At 41.2% G+C, this 17,911-nt stretch overlaps 1 protein-coding gene across 1 annotated transcript in view; it reads right to left on the bottom strand.

Moving 5' to 3' along the window:
* Nucleotides 1–17,911, bottom strand: part of MAST4 (microtubule associated serine/threonine kinase family member 4) — a 587,203-nt gene that overhangs the window by 295,310 nt on the left and 273,982 nt on the right. Inside the window, exon 4 of the mRNA XM_019652425.1 lies at nt 8,482–8,556. Within this exon, the coding sequence (XP_019507970.1) occupies nt 8,482–8,556 (75 nt within the window). The remainder of the gene's footprint in view (nt 1–8,481; nt 8,557–17,911) is intronic.

The raw sequence follows: 17,911 nt of genomic DNA, 5'->3' as shown, positions 1-17,911 counted from the left end.
TTATACTTCAATAAAAAGACGTTTTAAAAGAAATTAGGGAATGATTCTTCAACAGGAAGCTGGCTATACTCACCTTCAAGTCTAAGCACTAAATCCCAGTGTCTGGACACAAAATGGATGCTCAGTATGTACAAACTGTTGTCCTGAGCTGCTGAGTCAGCTCTAGCTCCTGACGACCTTAAGCCTCAGTGATGTCCACAATCTGCTGTCCTCAACAGCCCTGCTCAGCTCCTGGAGACTCACGCCTATGGCTCTCTGATGGAGTCAATCCATCTCACATTTGGTCTTCCTCTCTTCCTGCTTCCTTCTATTTTTCCTGCGTTATGGTCTTTTCCAAAGACCCCTGCCTTCTCATGATGTGCCCGAAGTAGAACAGCTTTAGTTTTTCATTTCTGCCTCCAGCAATGTTTCAGGCTTAATTTGCTCTAGGACCTACTTGTTGGTGAACCAAATTCCAAAAGATATGCTTTAGCCCTGAAACTTTGAGTATTTTAGTACTGTGTTTATATCATATCTTGTAGAGAGCATCATGGGACATAAACAAGTAGAAGTACTTGTATGCATCTGTATAGAGATATTAGGCCCCCAAAATTGGGGTGTTCTTTGCCCATATTTCGATTGAATTGTTAGGAGTCTAGAATTCTCTTAAGACCAAATGGGAGAAAAATCATTGTAAACTGGGAGAGACAAATATAGGAATAATGAGGAGAATAAACACTTTCCAGACAGCTTTGCAGCATTCTTCGGTTCATAGTCATGTGACAACAGGTGGCATGAGAGGGATATGTAGGTCACAGTACATCTCTGGCACTGGAGGCAAAAAGAGTACCACCTTGGGTGTAGCGACTACCCTCCTTCTGACCCTGAGGAACCCTGCCCAGTTCAGGGCATTCCCTGGGAAAGAGGCTGATCCCCTGCTAGAGGGTAGTGGCAAAGAGCGTGGCATGGTGGCTCAGCACAGGGACTAACTGGCTCTGAATCCTGGCTTCGCCTTTTACTAGCTCTGTGACCTCATGCAAGTTGTTTAACTTCTCTGTGCTGCCCTGCCAAAGGCAGTGTATTGTTGTGCACAAGTTTGCCAGGCAGAGAGATCACAATAAAAGTATAGTCCAAACATGCAACATGAGACTCTCCTTGAGCATGAAGAAAGGGAATCAATCATTTGGAATGTGGGCAAACAGTATCTTTTTCCTGTGATGTATACTGTCAGAACTTTGCCCTGCAAACTGACATATGTGGTCCTTAAGAGCTGACATTAAACATTTAAGACCGCTGTCCAGTAGAGTTAAAGAATGACTAGAGGAGAGATGAAAATATCATTCATCTGTCCACTGCAAGGTCTTCCTTATGTTCCAAACCATGTAGGTGTTTATCTATTTATTTATTGATGTCTAATGCCTGAAGTTCTATCTGTTTTATCCTTTGATTACAGGAGGTTGCCTTAAATTCACTGACTTTTCTGTTTTCCTTAATGAGATATCTGTGCCCCTATGCCAGTCATAACAGAAGCAACTAATTATGGTAAAAATCAATGAAAGGTAGAGAGGTTTTTCCTATGCCTTAGAAACATCAAATACCTGTAGCAATTTTAAGAATGTTTGACATTTCTATTGTTTTCACTTTTAAAGGCTTATGTTTTTCATGATGTTGCTTTCCAGCACCATAACTTAATGCCCAGTAAAAATGACAGAAACTTTTGTTTTTCAGGGTTGGCCACTGTGTTCTGTTTCTTGATCTGGGCACTTGATTGCACAGGATGTTCAGTTTATGGAAAATCATCAAGCTGTACCCTTGTGAACGGACACTGTATTTCAATTAAAAGTTTTATACACATGCACACAGTAGTACCTACAATTTCAAAAAAACCACAAAAACAAAAACTTATCAGCTTCCACAAAAAGGAAGTCATTTTGACTGTCAGGCATGTGTGAAGTGTGTAGAAAGTGTCTGCTCTGCCTCACCGCTTCAGTTATGCCCATCGGAGGCAGCAAGGCATGATGGTTAAGAACAATGATCCAAGAGCCAGACTGCCTGGGCTTGAATCCTGGCTTCCATTTTACTAGCTTTGTGGTCTTGTGTTAAGTGATTTAATTTCACCGTGCCTCAGTTTCCTCATCTGCAAAATGGCGATAACAGTACCGCCCTCCTAAGGTTGCTTTGAGGAGTCAAGGAGTTAGTCGTGGGTACAAAACACCTGGAATCTTGTGGGTCACAAGCCAGGGCTGCATACGTGTTAGCTATTCCGTGATTTGTAGTAGCCATACTTCCGCCACACGTAGCTGTTTCCACTTCTGGAACATTTAAGTCTCCTTTACTAGTGTTTCTTGGCCTCTCTATTTTTGCGTGGGGAAAACTCAAGTGTAGAGGAGAGGGTAGGGTTAATCATACTCCTCAGTTCAGAGCACATTGCTGGCACCCATCACTTTATTTACTTGTACCTACTTTCCACTCTTGTGCTCCCCACCCCTTCCCTGCCTCCAAGCAACCTGTCTTTCTAACGTGCCTGATGGATATTCAGTTATGTGTATGAGTGCTTAGAAAATGTAAATCATATGGTGGGCATGTATTTTTAATTGACATTAAAAGTATGGTCCTAGAGAATTCTTTTTTTTTTTTTTGAGCTTGTTTTCATGCACTAATATGTTTTAGGCTCCATCTGCATTGCTGTGCGTCCCTTCAGGCTGTTGCTTCTAACTCTTGGATGTTACATGATGGCATTCACCCTATTTTTCCAATCACTCTCTCAATTGTCTACACCCGCAGCACCCCCAAACTAGCTTGTACAACAACAATGCTGCAAGTAGCACCTGTGTCCCCAGTCATAGGCCACTTCTTTCAGGTTGGAATTGCTGGGTTAAAGGGCAGGCTGTGTCTAATTTAACTAAGAACTGCCATTTTACTCCCCAAAACAGCTCTATGGGATGGCTGCACCAGGCCATTTAATTATAACAACATTCTTCATGAAGTAGATAGTGTTATTCTCCCCACTTTCCCTTGGCCAGGGAGCTAGGACACAGAACTTGAAAACAGGTTTACGTGACCTCAAAGCCCATACACATTCCTCCCCCCTGGGGCCCATGACATGAGCAACTTTCTACGTCCACCTCAAGTCACATTCCCACAAGTCGCACACCCCACTCCAGTCTGGCGGATGACTTTACTACGTGCATTCATGTAACATTCATGCCTACACTCATGCTGTTTAAAAAGTTTTATCCTTCGGTCAGGGCCCCGACGAAAACCCAGGAAGCCTTTTTTGACAGCTGCTCACAGAGTCCCTTCAGTTCGAAATCAACATTGCTCTGATATTGTTACCATATGACTTATTATGGCCTCTGCTTTATGGCTTTGCTAATTATATTACACTCTTGAAGATAAGAACCAAATCCTGTGAGTTATATTCCTCCATGCCTAACACTCTGCTGAGTGCATGCTGGACACAAAAGTAAGTAAAACTCTATAGGCTGTTGACAATGCAGACACTCTACCTCAAAGATCTCCTGGTCCTAACCCCTTATTTTACAAAATGGGGGAAAAAGAACCCTGAAACGTTGAATAATGATTACCTGATAACCATAAGAGTAATCACAATTTAAAGGATACTTAAAATTTGTCTGGTATTCATTAAATGCCTGCATAGTAAAAACTTTTCATGAGTCATCTCATTAACTTCTCAAAACAATCTGATGAGATGGATATTATTTCGTTCCCCATTTTTCAGATGAGGAAACTGAGGCTTTCTCAAGGTAATTAAGAAATTGGCACAAAGTCACAGCTAATAGGTTTCAGGTATGAGATTCATGCCCATTTTAGCTGGGACCAAAGGTAACTTGTAAATGGAAGATATAAAAACAAACAAAAACTATAAGCTGCTTCAAACATTTCTATTAGCAATGAATCACCCCTAAAAAGCCTCCATAAAAAAGTTTACATAGTACAGCATTTAAGTGACTAAAATACTCCCAGAATAATTATGGCAACCAGTCTTTCCAATCTCTTCCCCATCTTTCTACATCTTTAAATATAGTAACAAGCATTACATCCTCCAAAAGAGAAGAAATTATTCTTTAACACTTGAAATTCCTGGGACTAGGAAGGTGTTAATTACCATCCAGAAATTCACTGCATAATAAGGCTCAAAACTGTAGTTATTTTAAAGCCTATCCCCATAGTGCTTAAAAATCCAACTATTTTCTTTTGCTATTACAGACAATTCCACGATTTCCATTGCCTCTATTCTACATCATCTTTGCAACTGAACTCTGGTCAGTGCGGCTCCTTTCCCCCTCTGAACAGTGGCTTTCTAAAGTCTCAAAGACATTTACTCTTCAGATAGGTAAAAATGAAAAAAATAAATAAAGGATCAATCCTAAAAGGTTTATAGTAGTGAGGAAAGAAGACCATCTGCTCTGAGATAGCTCTGGGCTTAGAGTCCCAGCAGGGAAGCCCAGGTTTTATAAACCTTGTTCTCATTAGAAAAAGGTAGAGAAATCACTGAGAATTGGTATAAAGGATTTTTCAGGCCTTACAGCAGATTGAAACGATGTATTTTAGAATTATATGATGGTTTTTGGTAGTTAGATTATCTGTCCATTTGGGCAGGTTGGTTTGTTTTTGAAAAGAGGATACAATGTTACAAGACTTTCTGGTTTTGAAATTTATTAGATGCTCTGCCTACCACTTCTTACTCTCACAGGCTCAAAATTTCAATACAATTCTTTACGAACCTATTTATTTTGGATCAGCAAAGATTCCAGTGGAAAACAGCAGCTCATCTAGAATAAATCTTCATCACCCTTTTGTGCTGAAATGCCAGGAGATTTGAAAACTAATCCTGTCTGCACTCGTGTTCTTTTCTGCCCACCTCTCACCTCCCAGGTGGTGTCCCTGATGCTCCCATATCAAATTGATTTTTATTTAACAGGTACCTTTACCAGCAGCACACATAACTGCTCTGTGGTCTTTGAACTGTTATTCCTATTGCCTGTTTTGCTTCATTCTTTGTTCGTTTGCTATGTTGCAGGGTTCATGGGGGGCGGGGGGCATGTATAGGCAGGTGAGCATATTTTCAAAGTGAAAGACACTTTAGAAATTCCCAGTGGATAAGCTTAGCCAAGTAGAGGTACATTACATACCTTTGATTTCCTCCTAACCCTTTACTCTTCTTCAAATAAAACAGTTTTAAATCTTGTTTTCCTATACTTAAAGCACAAAAGGCTTTCTAAGACTAAGAACAAATTCAGGCTAAAAAAAAAAAATTCAGAGAACCAATTCCTTGAGCAGAAACCAAGCCCCTTATTTCTGGCCTATAATTCAGACCATAGCTTTAAAGTAATTCTGTTTTAAAAACTAGCTTCCACTGAAGACACTGATAGACAATTGCCTCATAATATTGCTTAGCAAGTAATGACAAATGATGGCATTTGTAGAGGGATTTTAGGATTGAGAAATGCCATTCAAAAATCTCAGATTAAATGGTAAAGAATCTGCTTATAAAGAGCCTTGATGGAAAGAAAAATAATTCCATAGTTTGACTAAGAAAACATTTCATATACTCTCATTTTACAGATGAGAAAACCTGGAGCAATGGGGCCTCAGTTTTACATGGCTCCCCGAGGCTACAGAGCTGGTTTATGACAAAGCCTAATGTACAGCCCAGTCTAGTGTTATTTTTTCCACTGCTCCATATGGCTACCGGGGAACTAAATGTTTCTACGAGATCACACTTCTTTCAAGATTGCAATGCCACTTACAACAAAATCAATGTTCTCAAAAGATTTGGTAGCTGGTTTACCATAAATTATTACAGACCCCCAGAACATGAGCACCTGTAATTTGCAAGGGTTTTTTTTGTGTGTGTGTGTGTGTGTGTGTGTGTGTGCGCGTGTGTGTGTGTGTGTTTACTACAATTCAGGTTATTGAGTTGAAAATAATACAGTACAGATTCTAAACCAATGTGTTTATAATGAAAGGTCACTGGCTACACAGATGCACATTTCCATTTGCTATTTACTGTCCAAGTAACATATCAACACAGCAAACAGTGGCTTCCCCAGTCACTTCTTGATGTTAGAAAAGGTTTTGAGGCCCTTCTCCAATTGCCACTACTGCAGTATTTTGGGGAGCATAGGATCTGACTTTTAACGCTTATTTGGTAACATGGCTGAACTTATTTACACAGCATATTAAGGCACCAGACATCTTTATAGCAGCTTAATGAGTTCCTCTTAGAGTTTCTGTCTAGAAAAAGAAGCCATGATTCTCAGTTGAAACAAAATGGGACAACAACAAGACTCTAACCACCAACAGAAGAAAGCCAGCTAATTTGCAGTGTAAGATCTAACACTTTGCGTGGTGAGGCACAGAATTTCTAAAAATGCCAAAGCAGAATGAAATGAACGCAGAAAAAAGAATAAGGAGGAACAAAAGCATATGCTGAGTTAAGTCCTCAGAACACCACTGACCAAGAGGTACCTGCCGGGTATAACAGTGGACGGGCTTAATCATAGGATGTTTCAGGGCCATTAATTAAACTCTTAGGTGGGGTCTGAGAAGGACCCCCTGTCCTCTGAGCTGTGCTCTACGTTAGCAAAATTCACATCTTATACGATAGAACCATCTGACGTATTCAAAGCTGGTTCATTTCTGCCCCCCCCGGCCCCCCACCGCCGGCTCCCCCCACATACCAACAGAACTTCCATAACTTCATCACAAGGATCCTGAGCCAAAGTAAGTTGTCTGGAGCTTGAGGGTAGAGACACTCTAGACACTTAAGAAATGTAACAAAAGGCTATGACATCTGGAGTCCATTTTCAAATACTTGGGCACATGTAATGTAATACAGTTGACCCTTGAGCAACATGATAGTGTAAACTGTGTGAGTCCCCTTATATGTGAATTTTTTTTCGATAAATACTGTAAATGTATTTCCCTTGTGATCTTCTTAATAACATCTTCTTTTCTCTAGCTTACTTTATTATTAGAATGCAGTATATAATACATATACCATAACGAAATATGTGTTACTCAACTGTTATCAGTAAGGCTCTAGTCAACAGTAGCCTATTAGTAGTTAACTTTTGGGGGAGTCAAAGTTATACATGGATTTTTGACTGTGCAGGGATGTTGGTGCCCCTAACCCCTGCGATGTTCAAGGGTCAACTGTACTATGTATAGGTTAAAATTATATTCTGTACACAGTCAGTGGCCCTAACCAGAATTTACTCCCCTAGGGTGGTCAGCTAGCATTATATCACAGGTATCCATATCTTCATCAGCACCAGAGAGCTTGTTAACTGGCATATTGAAATGGGCTTTCACTACTGAAATCAAAATTGTGGCTTAATAGTCAGCATCATGGATATTAAAAACAGCCCTTCATTGTTTAAACTAGTGGTATTTAAAGGTAAGTGAACTGGCAAAATCACTGAGAGACACTTTTCCACCTTTGCATGAACAAAGGCCTAAGAATCTCAGGAGGCCTGTAACTTGGACCCGTTGGACTGGCACCCGAGGTCCAGCTACTCGATGGCCTCACGTCCAGCAGTTGAGTCAGAGGAGTACCACCGTGTGATGCACTCGCTATAAAAGTGAGAGAATCCTGCCTCTAGAAGGCGGTCAGGTTGTCGAGCTTAAGTGGAGCTTTCCGAAAGGTTTGACTAGAGCACTTCGAAGCCAGAGCAGGGACTTCACTGAGGTTAGAGGACAGACTGCAGGAAAGCTTTGTGCCTGTTTGCTAATAAATGTTCGTTTAATAAAATCTGTGTACAGCAGAGCTGGTCTGCAACTTAACTTGAGCAGGAGGAATTGTGGAATTAATAAATCCTTGCCCAGAACCTCAGCCACTTTTCTGTGGTTATTGCTACTGGTCAAACAGATATTAAGAGTTGGACATGAGCAAATTGGTTTAAGATTACGCTCGACAAATATGTCACAAGCTGCCCTGGAGTGGAGCTGATCCACACCAGCTCAGTAAATGTGGGGGGTATTTTACAAGCCAGTTATGAAACACAGCCATTACTGTCGATTAAAAATATCTAAACTTACAATTAAATACATTGTATTGAGAACAAAGAACTCAAAAATGAATTCGCTTCCTAATTATTTTGCTACATTTTACTAGACTTTATGTGAATTGTAACTGTGTGGTGGAAATTTTGTATAACAGCGCTCTACTGGGCATCTCTTCCCAGCTCTGAGTTCAGTTTTATCACAGTGCTACTTGAAATTGGCTGCGGTGGGAGTATTTATACCACAGAAACCAGCAAACGCTACCCCTATCAGCGTTTTGCTTGTTTTCAGGGCTGGTTGTTAAACATTTACCAACACTCTACTAGTGCGGATGGTATTGAATTAACAGAGAAGACTGCCTCCTTAGAGGCCTCCAAACACCCCAGCATAAATAAACCCCACATCCCCATTTTCTGAGAGGGGCCACGGGGCCATGCACGCCTGCCGCCCAGGGCGACGCGGCACACTCACTTTCGGAGCAGCTGGGTCCACTAGTCTCTGGCGATGCCGGGCTGAGTTGAAGTGGCTCTTCGGAGGCTGCCCTTCCTGACAGTGAATGAAAGATGGGGGATGAAGGACAGGTGGGAAGGGAGCAGGTGGGGCGTGAGATGATGGGAAAATGGTCAGAAAAGGGAGAGGGACAGTGTTTAACGGCACGGTACTTTTTCTGTTTGGCTAAAATCTAATAATAAAAACAGGCGACAGGTTTCCCCCCACAAAAGCACACGCCATGTGTAGTCATTTTGTTAAAAACAGCCTTGTATATGCATGTATGTAATGAAGTCATGAACACAGCCCAGTATGTAGATATTTCCTATCAAATCTTTATTTTTTCTATTGTCTTATATTGTCTCTAATTATATTTCAAGGATACTAAGGGAAAGCTAGAACATGAAGTCCATCCTCCTAGAATAATACAAGGCACTAAAGGGACATTCTTAGAGTTAGACTTGTCACCCATTTGGATATCACAAAAATGATATGGAAATTGCAGTCTCCCTCCAGAGCATGAAAAACCTCCTGCCTTGGAAGTTCCTATCGCCATCGTCATGGCAGAGTTCCTGGTACCTGGCAGCCACCAAAATCTCTGCCCTTAAACGCAATTAAATTTTATTGGCTCAGAGATTTAACGTTAAGTTTATAGCTTCAACCATGTGAAAGGGTTGTCCATGTTGTGCATGCGCGCGCATGTGTATGTATATACACATACATATATATGACAAATGGACAACATAGACAGACTTAACACCTCTCTATTACTCATTCCATCACACACACACACACACACACACACACACACACACACACACACATCAAGGAAGTTTTATTTTCAAGGGGAAGTTTGGAATAGGGATCTCCATAAATGGTGTACAGTGTTTCATTTCTCCATCTTTTGAAGTTGGACAATAATAAACAAGAATTTAAGAAGCAAGCACTATCCACTGTGAGCATCAACTCCAGGGATGGGGAGATGAAAGCAACACAGAGAGATGTCTCAGAAATCCCCCGGGGCTTAATGGCCGTGGTCCAAGGGAGAGACAACACAGGGAACAAAATGGCCCTCAGATCTGTTAGCATCTGTTCAGCCATGTGTTGACAGAGGAAGGTGAAAAGACCTTCTCCTTAGGTAAAAATGCAAATGTGTATTACAATGCTTAAGGATTCTTTTCCTCTGCTAGGAATAACAGCTCTATTACTTGTAAGACATGGATCAATCACACCTACTTGAACTGCCAACAAGCACTGCTTCAGTGTCCAAAGTACAACGCTTACCTTTCAAAAAGGAAATGTCATTAGTAGATCACAAATCATAATTATATTTTTCCTAGTAACTGCCCTGCCAATATGCATTCTTTCCCTAGCCTCTTCTGAAAAAAAAATGCAAGAAAAGAGTCTTAAAACTCAGTTGACCTAGAAAATATACCACAGCTTTAACAGCAGAAATGATGCTCATTCATTCACTGAATACGTGGCAAAACAAAAACAAACAAAAAACCAAGTATGACTTCCCATTTAATACAGTCAATAGTTTTTACATAAAAAACTTTTTTTAAAATGATCACAGATTATTTATTTGTCTTGATTTGGAAATTCTCCTTTAAATTTAGTGGTTTATCAGAAAGTGGGTTTAATGCTTTTTTCTCCCTAAAAGTTATTGGATGTAAATAAAGAATTAACCTCATTAATATATCTAGAGAACTTTCAGCCCTTATTCAAGTCCTTCTGGAATAATTCCAACCATTTAAGAGTTCCAATGCAGGGCCGGCCAAGTGGTGCGTTAGTTAAGAGTTGGCTTGGGACGCCAGCTCTGAGCAGCAGGGCCCTGGTTCGGATCCCGCATGAGGGCCAGTGATGCTGCGCCCTCTACAGCTAAGAGGGTGAACAACAGCTTGACCTGGAGCTGAGCTGCTGTGAGTTGTTGGCGACGGCATAGGCTGCAGCCCCTGCTGCAGTGGGCTGCTGTGAGCTACCGGAGTGGCTGGCAGCCAGAGTGAGGGGCTGTCCAATGGCGAGCAACCGACTGCCTCACCCGGGAAGAATGCAAGATAATACCAACATGGACCAGTGAAGCGACGTCCTCCACAACTAGACTGAAGAATAAAAGGACAGAACTTATCTGTTCCCCTCCCCAATTCCCCAATAAAATCTTGAAAAAAAAAAAGAGTTCCAATGCACAGTGCCAGGCTCCCACTCTTCAGGAAAAAAACAAAAATTAATCTCGGCGTTAAATACACAACTACAGTCAATGTACAAATTAACTAAATCTTGGGCCTGTGGTTCATTGTTCTTCTTCTGACTCCAAGGTGAAAATGTTTGTTTGTTTGTTTGTTTGTATGTTTGTTTAATTAGCTAATTGCACCATGAACTCAACAGGGGACAGACATTGATATTAAACCTAGAATCCCAGTTTGTGGAAGGCTGGTTTAAAGAGAGCAAGCACACCCTTAAAGGAGAACCGAGGGGGTGGGTGGACTTTTGAAACCTGGCCTCCATTGTATCTAATTTATTATCAAGTACAATGAATCTGTAATAGTCTGCTATTGATGAATAAATAGGTCTATGCAATAATCAATGTATGTATACAGGTTCCAGTAATACATTTTAATAGAAACCAAAGAACGGCCTGGAGGATTAACATCATTTTAATGAATTGCATAGGGAGTGAAAATAAAGTAATTGTGAACAGCTCACAGCAAGTCTTTCTCCATGTGACTCATACCTTAAACTAATCTTAATATTCAATAAAATAATTACATTATATTTTATTGTTGAAAAAAAGTTGGTGGTGGTCAGCTGCTCAAGTTTTCTACAGTTAAGTTTGATGACACTGAGGCTTTATGGAAGAGTGTACATAGCTCGGTCCTGGATAGGACGTTTTGAGAAGAATTTAATTCATTAGAAGTTAGACTTGGCTGCTTCTTCCCTTTAGAGAGACCTTAATTCATTAGAAGTGTTCTTCGTTTTTTATTCCAGTCCTGTTACAGGCCAGACTCCCTAACACATTTAGGGGAGGTACAAACAATGCATCATTGAGCATAGTCAGATCTATCAATTCAATGATGAAATACTTTGCATTTTTAAAAAAGCGAACAGGGCTCTCATAAGTCATATCACAAAAAAACAAAACAAAACAAAAAAACAATGTCCCTATGTAACAAATGTGTACGTATAGTTTTCCATGTTCAATAAAAACGTTAAGTTCCATTACTCAGGCCAACATTAAAGACAAAATTTGTGACTTCATTTTCTTGTCCCAAATTTCTAGCCTCAAGAATCCATTTTTCCCTCTAAATGATACCCTTCAGGTTCTGGTATCTGTGTCAGTCCTGACTGAGACATCAGTCTCCTGGTACCAGCTACCTCTTGGCTATTGCTATCAACATCAGCGAAAGAACAGATTGGACCTACGTGGACCCCACAGAGCTCTCAACTAAATGGCTTATTTGCATATGTAAATTGGGCCCCTTTACTGCTAAGGTAAGGAGGGCGGGAGAAGGCGGGTTGGATTTCTCACCATTTCTTTTGTGGAAACAGAAGCACATTATATTGCTTAGGTCAACTTAACTAAAATCATTTTGCAGTAATAACCACCACTAATAAAAGTAGCAGCCCTCAGTTATGTAAATAAACTATTAAAAGATGACAATAAAATTGCTGACATATGCATAATCTGGAAACTTAATGAGACATATTTCATCTCCATGCTAAATGTTTTCATCAAGCCCTCTCCTGTTAAGTCATTTTAGAAATTAGAAACATCCCTTCACACTGCAGATCATACTTTTTAAAGAAATTATTGCTCCCTAAACATTAGAGATCTGATAGCATAGTACTTTAGCCTAATTTGCATCACATAAACATATTTACAAGAATGCTCTGTGGGAAACAATATACCAGGTGTGAAATAATGGGTGTACAATAAATTTAGTGGATGACATCAGATTATTTAAAAGCCTAATTCTTTAGATCATGTGTCTCTATCTCAAAATCAGAGCCACAAGGAAAATTTAAAACTGTGTATCTTTTTAATCTATCATTAGACATTTCCAGCCTTTAACATAAGAAATAAGAAAAAACAAAACCAGAACATCACATAATTGTTTTAAGGGTTCCTAAACTTCTTAGAAGTTCATTCAAAACAGTTTAATTCTGAAAAGAATCATATGTATTCTTAGATAAGAATACACTTTTTCACCCAGTTCTGAGACATCCTTTTGTCTGTGATAAACATATTTCACCCCCCAATTGAAGCTCTATACTTAAATACAACAAAATTCTTGCAAACAGTGTGGAGTAAAGAGGCACCCCACATCAATAAAGCAATCTAGGACCATGCAAAGTAAAAAACTCCCAAGAAAATAAATTAATTGAAAGAATTCACAAACTGAGGGGATTTAGCCATTACCAAGCATATCAAAATAGGAATCAGAAATCCAAATGACTGTGGAAGAAATGTGCCATTTAGAAGCTAGGGCACATTTTGATGATGATATCATTGGCTTCTAAAACTCATGGAACTAATCACACAATAATTTATGAAAGTTCCATAATTCATAGTCTTATAAAAATGAAAGTACATCATTTTTTTCTTACCTTCGTTCAAACCAGGTTTTATAACTTGGCTGAAGATGAGAGTCAGCAAAATGGGGTCAGGAAGGGATACCCCTCATCTCTGAAAGCAAACCCTAAGACAATGGTGTTATAACCTTTCTCACCATGATGCTCGCTAAGACACATATTTTGCATCATGAAACAATGCTTGCCAATCCTACCGACAATGCACTCCGTTTTCTGATCTAGTCTAGTTGCTCTTTAAGCAAATGTAAGTCTCTACCTACTAAATAGATGAGTTGACCTGCAACTCAAAGTTACACCAAGGGAGTAGTCCTCCAACTGCGATGAGGCAGGAATCACCTAGCAATTCCTTACAAATGCCAAAGCCTGTGTCCCAAACTTTAGTTATTTACTTATTAATTTCTTCCCATATCCATGTAGTACGTATACTATTACATCTACTATGGATACTATTCTTTTCTTAATTGTTTTATTTAAAATGCTTTCTCCATTAAAAAAAAAACTTAAATCCTTCAAATGTTAATGATGATCTAACAACATCTTGAAAGTATGGCTTTGATGTGCCAGTTACATTTTTTCTAATACATGTTAACACAAATATATTAAACACTATGTAAAAATGTCTGTGTACTGACTAGAGTCATCTGTGTGCAGCCAGTGGTGTCTACACCACCTCGGGTGGCAGACAGTGCAAGTGAGAAGCCCAGGCTTTGCAATGTTTTGGGGGACAGAAGGGGATGGTCACCATAAGCTGGCATTTATGACTCTGCCACGACATCTCCCCCTCAACTCCAACTACCTACTCTGAGATGTCAATAGAGATGGCAAATGCCATGTGCCCATGACCCAGTTCTTGACCTTTGCCCCCCAAATCTGACCCCCTCAGTGTTCCTCATCCCCTAGAAAGGACACCACCATTCATCCAGTGGCTATGGCCAGTGACCTAGGAGTCCACTTTGCTGTCTGTTTCTTAATTTCAGTTCCCAGGGGTCAAACAACACCTCCCACCCACCCCTATTCAACCCATCAATAAATCCTACTGGTTATAGTTGCATAATGCATTTCAAATTCAACCTTTCTTACTTTTACCATTATCACACTCATCTAAGCCACGTATCTATATTAGTTTGCTACAGCTGCTGTAATAAAATATCACAAAGTCAGTGGCTTAAACAACAGAAATTTATTGTCTCACAGTTCTGGGGTTCAGCAGTCTAAAATCAAGGTGTCAGCAAGGTTGGCACCTTCCGAGGGCCGTGAAGGAAGGATGTGTTCCAGGACTCTTTCCTTGGCATCCAGGTAGCCGTCCTCTCCATGTCTATTGACATCATCTTTCCTCTATGTGTGTCTGTCTGGGTCCAAATTTCTCCTTATTATAAGGACACCGGTTAACAGGATTAGGCCCACCAGACGAGCTTCCTTTGAACTCGATTACCTCTGTAAAGACCCTATCTCCAAGTGAGGTGACATTCTGAAGTACAGGGGTTAGGACTTCAACATGTTTTGGGGGAGACACAAGTCCACCCATAACACCATCCAATTCATCGAGACCCCCGCCATAGCCCCACATCTCTCTTCTACTTTTGCTCTCCTTAGAGTCCACGTTCCCAACAGCAGATGAAACCACCCTAATAAACCACGTCACTCTCCTCCAAACCCTCCAGTATCTTTCCCTTCCACTCACCCAAAGCTCTTCCACGGCCTGCAAAGCCTGGAGCAGCCCAGCCCTGGCGACTTGGCTGGACTCCTACTGGTCCCCGCCTTACTCCATTCCGACCATCCTTGTCTCTGCGCTGTTCCTGCGGGCTCTTCAAGCACATTCCCAGCTCAGGGTCCCTGCAATTCCCTTCACTGGAAATCACTCCTGTAAAGTATTTTTGCAAAGCGTGCCCATTCACTCCATTCAGGGGTGCTCCAATGCCCTCCCCCACCACTCCTTACCCCTTGTCCTCCATTACTCCGTAACAGCTATTACTACCTTGAATTATATTGTATATATAGATCTTTACCTTTTTTTCTATAAGCTCCACAAGACCAGGAGCTTTGTCTCATTTGTTCTCTCCCTGGCGTTTGGTGGATGCTGGGTAAGTAATTATCAACCTAAACCGAAGCAAATTTATCTATATGATGCTTAATCACGCCAGTCCATCCATGCCCAGTGTTTCAGTCAGGGTTCCTGCAGGACACAGAGGGCACACGCAGACTGGGTGGTTGGAGAAAATAACTGATAAAAAATTAGTAATTACAAAGGAATAAAATGAGTCAAGTGCCTTCATCACCCCTAGGCCAGAGGCGGCAAAGGGAGGAGGTGCTTCCAGAACTTGAGACTGACAGCTAAGTATTGGGGGTGTTCCAGGTGCTCTTACTTTCAGAAGAGCACTCAGCCAACCTGTGCCAAAGCAACAGGAAGGCAGCCAGAGAACAATGACTTCTATTATATTCTCTATTCTCTCTCCTTCCCTCCCACCTCCTGCTCCCCCATTGGACTGAACCCAACCAGACACCAGAGGGCATGGAGCCCTAAGATGCAGGTCCCCTGAGGAGGTGGATAGAGGGAGAGAGGAACAAAGGAGGGAGGGTGAAGAGGGAGGGGGAAGGCGGGGAGGAGAAGAGAGGGGAAGGAAGAGACATGGGGAAAGGGGAAGGAAAGAGGTGAGGAAGGGAGGGACGCAAGGAAGGAGAGGGAGTGAGAGACGTGGGGAAAGGTGCAAAGGGCAAAGTGATGTGGAGGTCGAAAAGGAGCTATAAGGTACCCACAGGGTCACTGAGCAAAAGTGAACAGCAGCAACCTTAGGGACTGCTTCCCTTTTCTCTTCCTGGCTCAGTCCTAATTTCTTAAACAGCGTGTGCTGTTCCACCTTAAAATTGCCCTTGGTGTCCTGATAGGATGCATGCATTATCGCTGAAGCACTCAGGACACGCCTTTGTGTTTGATGAGAGGCGAGGCAAACAGTTTGAGTAGGGAAGCCACTTTGGTGCTTTTCTTCTCTGGCTTTCACGCCCCAGAAACGCTGAGAGGGGTGAACTAGATATTATCTGTGAAGCACCATGTATCTAATGATGGGGATTTTTCTTCTGCCAAGGTTTCACGTTCATGTAATTTTGGTAGGTCTGCAGTCTCAAATCAAAAGAAAATCCTGGGATTGGATTCCTGATGAAATCCTTATTTGAATTCAAACTTACTTTCCAACCTGGTACATTTCAATTTGCCTTTTAAAGGTGTTTAACATTAGGAAAGCTGGAAAGCCAGCCTGCTCGAGTCCGCCAAGATTCCATGAGAAGGGAGCTGGGGTCCTCTCTGTGGTTTTTGGGTAAAGGAGGCGTCGCTGAGAGCCAGTCTCCTACGCATCACCAGCCTTCCCGGACCTCTGCATGCATATCTGTAGCCGGGCATGATGCGTTGGAAGCTTTAAAATTTCAAGACCCTCTCGGAAAGGGAGCTCAGGGTGGCAAAAATCGAAACTATTCAGAATACCCAGTTTTAAAAACAACTGAATTCAATTATTGAACTCATGTCATAGTTCAAATTTCTTGTAGGCTTCCTAATATGTGTGTTTCAGGAATCATAGCATTGATTTGCTATTTAGAAAATGTTTCTGGTTACTGCTGTTCATAGAGTAATGTGTGGGTCTTTAGACGCTATTGTACCCATCAGTCAATGATCTTTTGTTAGAGTGTCTCAGAACATTCTATATTGATTCGAATTAATGAATTTTATGTCAAAGACTAGTTACCATATTTTACCATAGACAATAAGTTTATGGATGTAATTACTGACGGGAGCTCCAGAAACATAGCACAATTATACTGCAGCACATATGTCAGCCCACTTAAGTCACTTCAATTTAGAAAAAAAAAATCTAATGATATCACACGCCACACATTTTTTAATGAGAAAAATTACAAGATACCTAAATTAAGAGAACGAATTTTCCACAGGGAAATCTGAAGGGGAAAAAATGTAAAGTTGATACCAATTTTCTGAAGGCAAAATAAAATTTTCAACATAGCTCCACATTGTACCCAAAGTAACGTATTACAACACTGGACACCCGATACAACGCTGCTAACCCATGATACCGTGACAATCATGTCCTTTACCATCAGCAGAATCACTATAAATTCCCGGGAGGGGCAAAGGGATGAAAGGCCAGCTTGTGACTCCCCTCATTAATAAGGCCCTGGATGCTTAGAAGGCATGAACTTTTTAGACAGGTACAAATAAAACCATCCTGCTGTTCAGGATGCGTTGCCATAATTCCATTCCCCACTCTCACCAAAATGGACTTTTATTTGGAGAGTATAAAAAAAATTGCATGTTGGCTTCTCCACAGTGGTTCTGATGCTAGGCTTTGCCCTGTGGGGTACACACAGCATGTGGAGAAGGCACTCTATCTTGGTGGGAAAAAATCCAAAAGACCCACAGATGTTTGCATCTGTAAAATGGGGATAATAACAGCCACCTCCATATAAAATAACACTATACCGTACTCAGCACATGCCAGGCGGTATCGAGATGACTCACAGTAACTGCTGACTTATATAGCACTTCGAACATTGACCGACTTCTCACTGCCAGTTATAAAATCCACACAGCTGATTTTATGAGGATTTTGAGTCTTTTCTACATTTGTGAATGAACACAGCCATAGAGCCCAGACGCAGGAGCTCCAGGCTTGGTGGGGACACCAATGGTTCAGATCCCCTGTTCTAACATTTAAAAAAATCACATGTGGGCCGGCCGAGTGGCGCGATGGTTAAGAACTCGCTTGGGATGCCAGAGGGCCCCGGTTCGGATCCCACATATGAGGGCCAGTGACACTGC

The sequence above is a fragment of the Hipposideros armiger genome, unplaced genomic scaffold, assembly GCF_001890085.2.
Source record: "Hipposideros armiger isolate ML-2016 unplaced genomic scaffold, ASM189008v1 scaffold_179, whole genome shotgun sequence".
In the NCBI taxonomy this organism is placed as follows: domain Eukaryota; kingdom Metazoa; phylum Chordata; class Mammalia; order Chiroptera; family Hipposideridae; genus Hipposideros; species Hipposideros armiger.
Note: the sequence above shows the minus strand (reverse complement) of the source record. Positions and strands in the feature narration are given on the sequence as shown.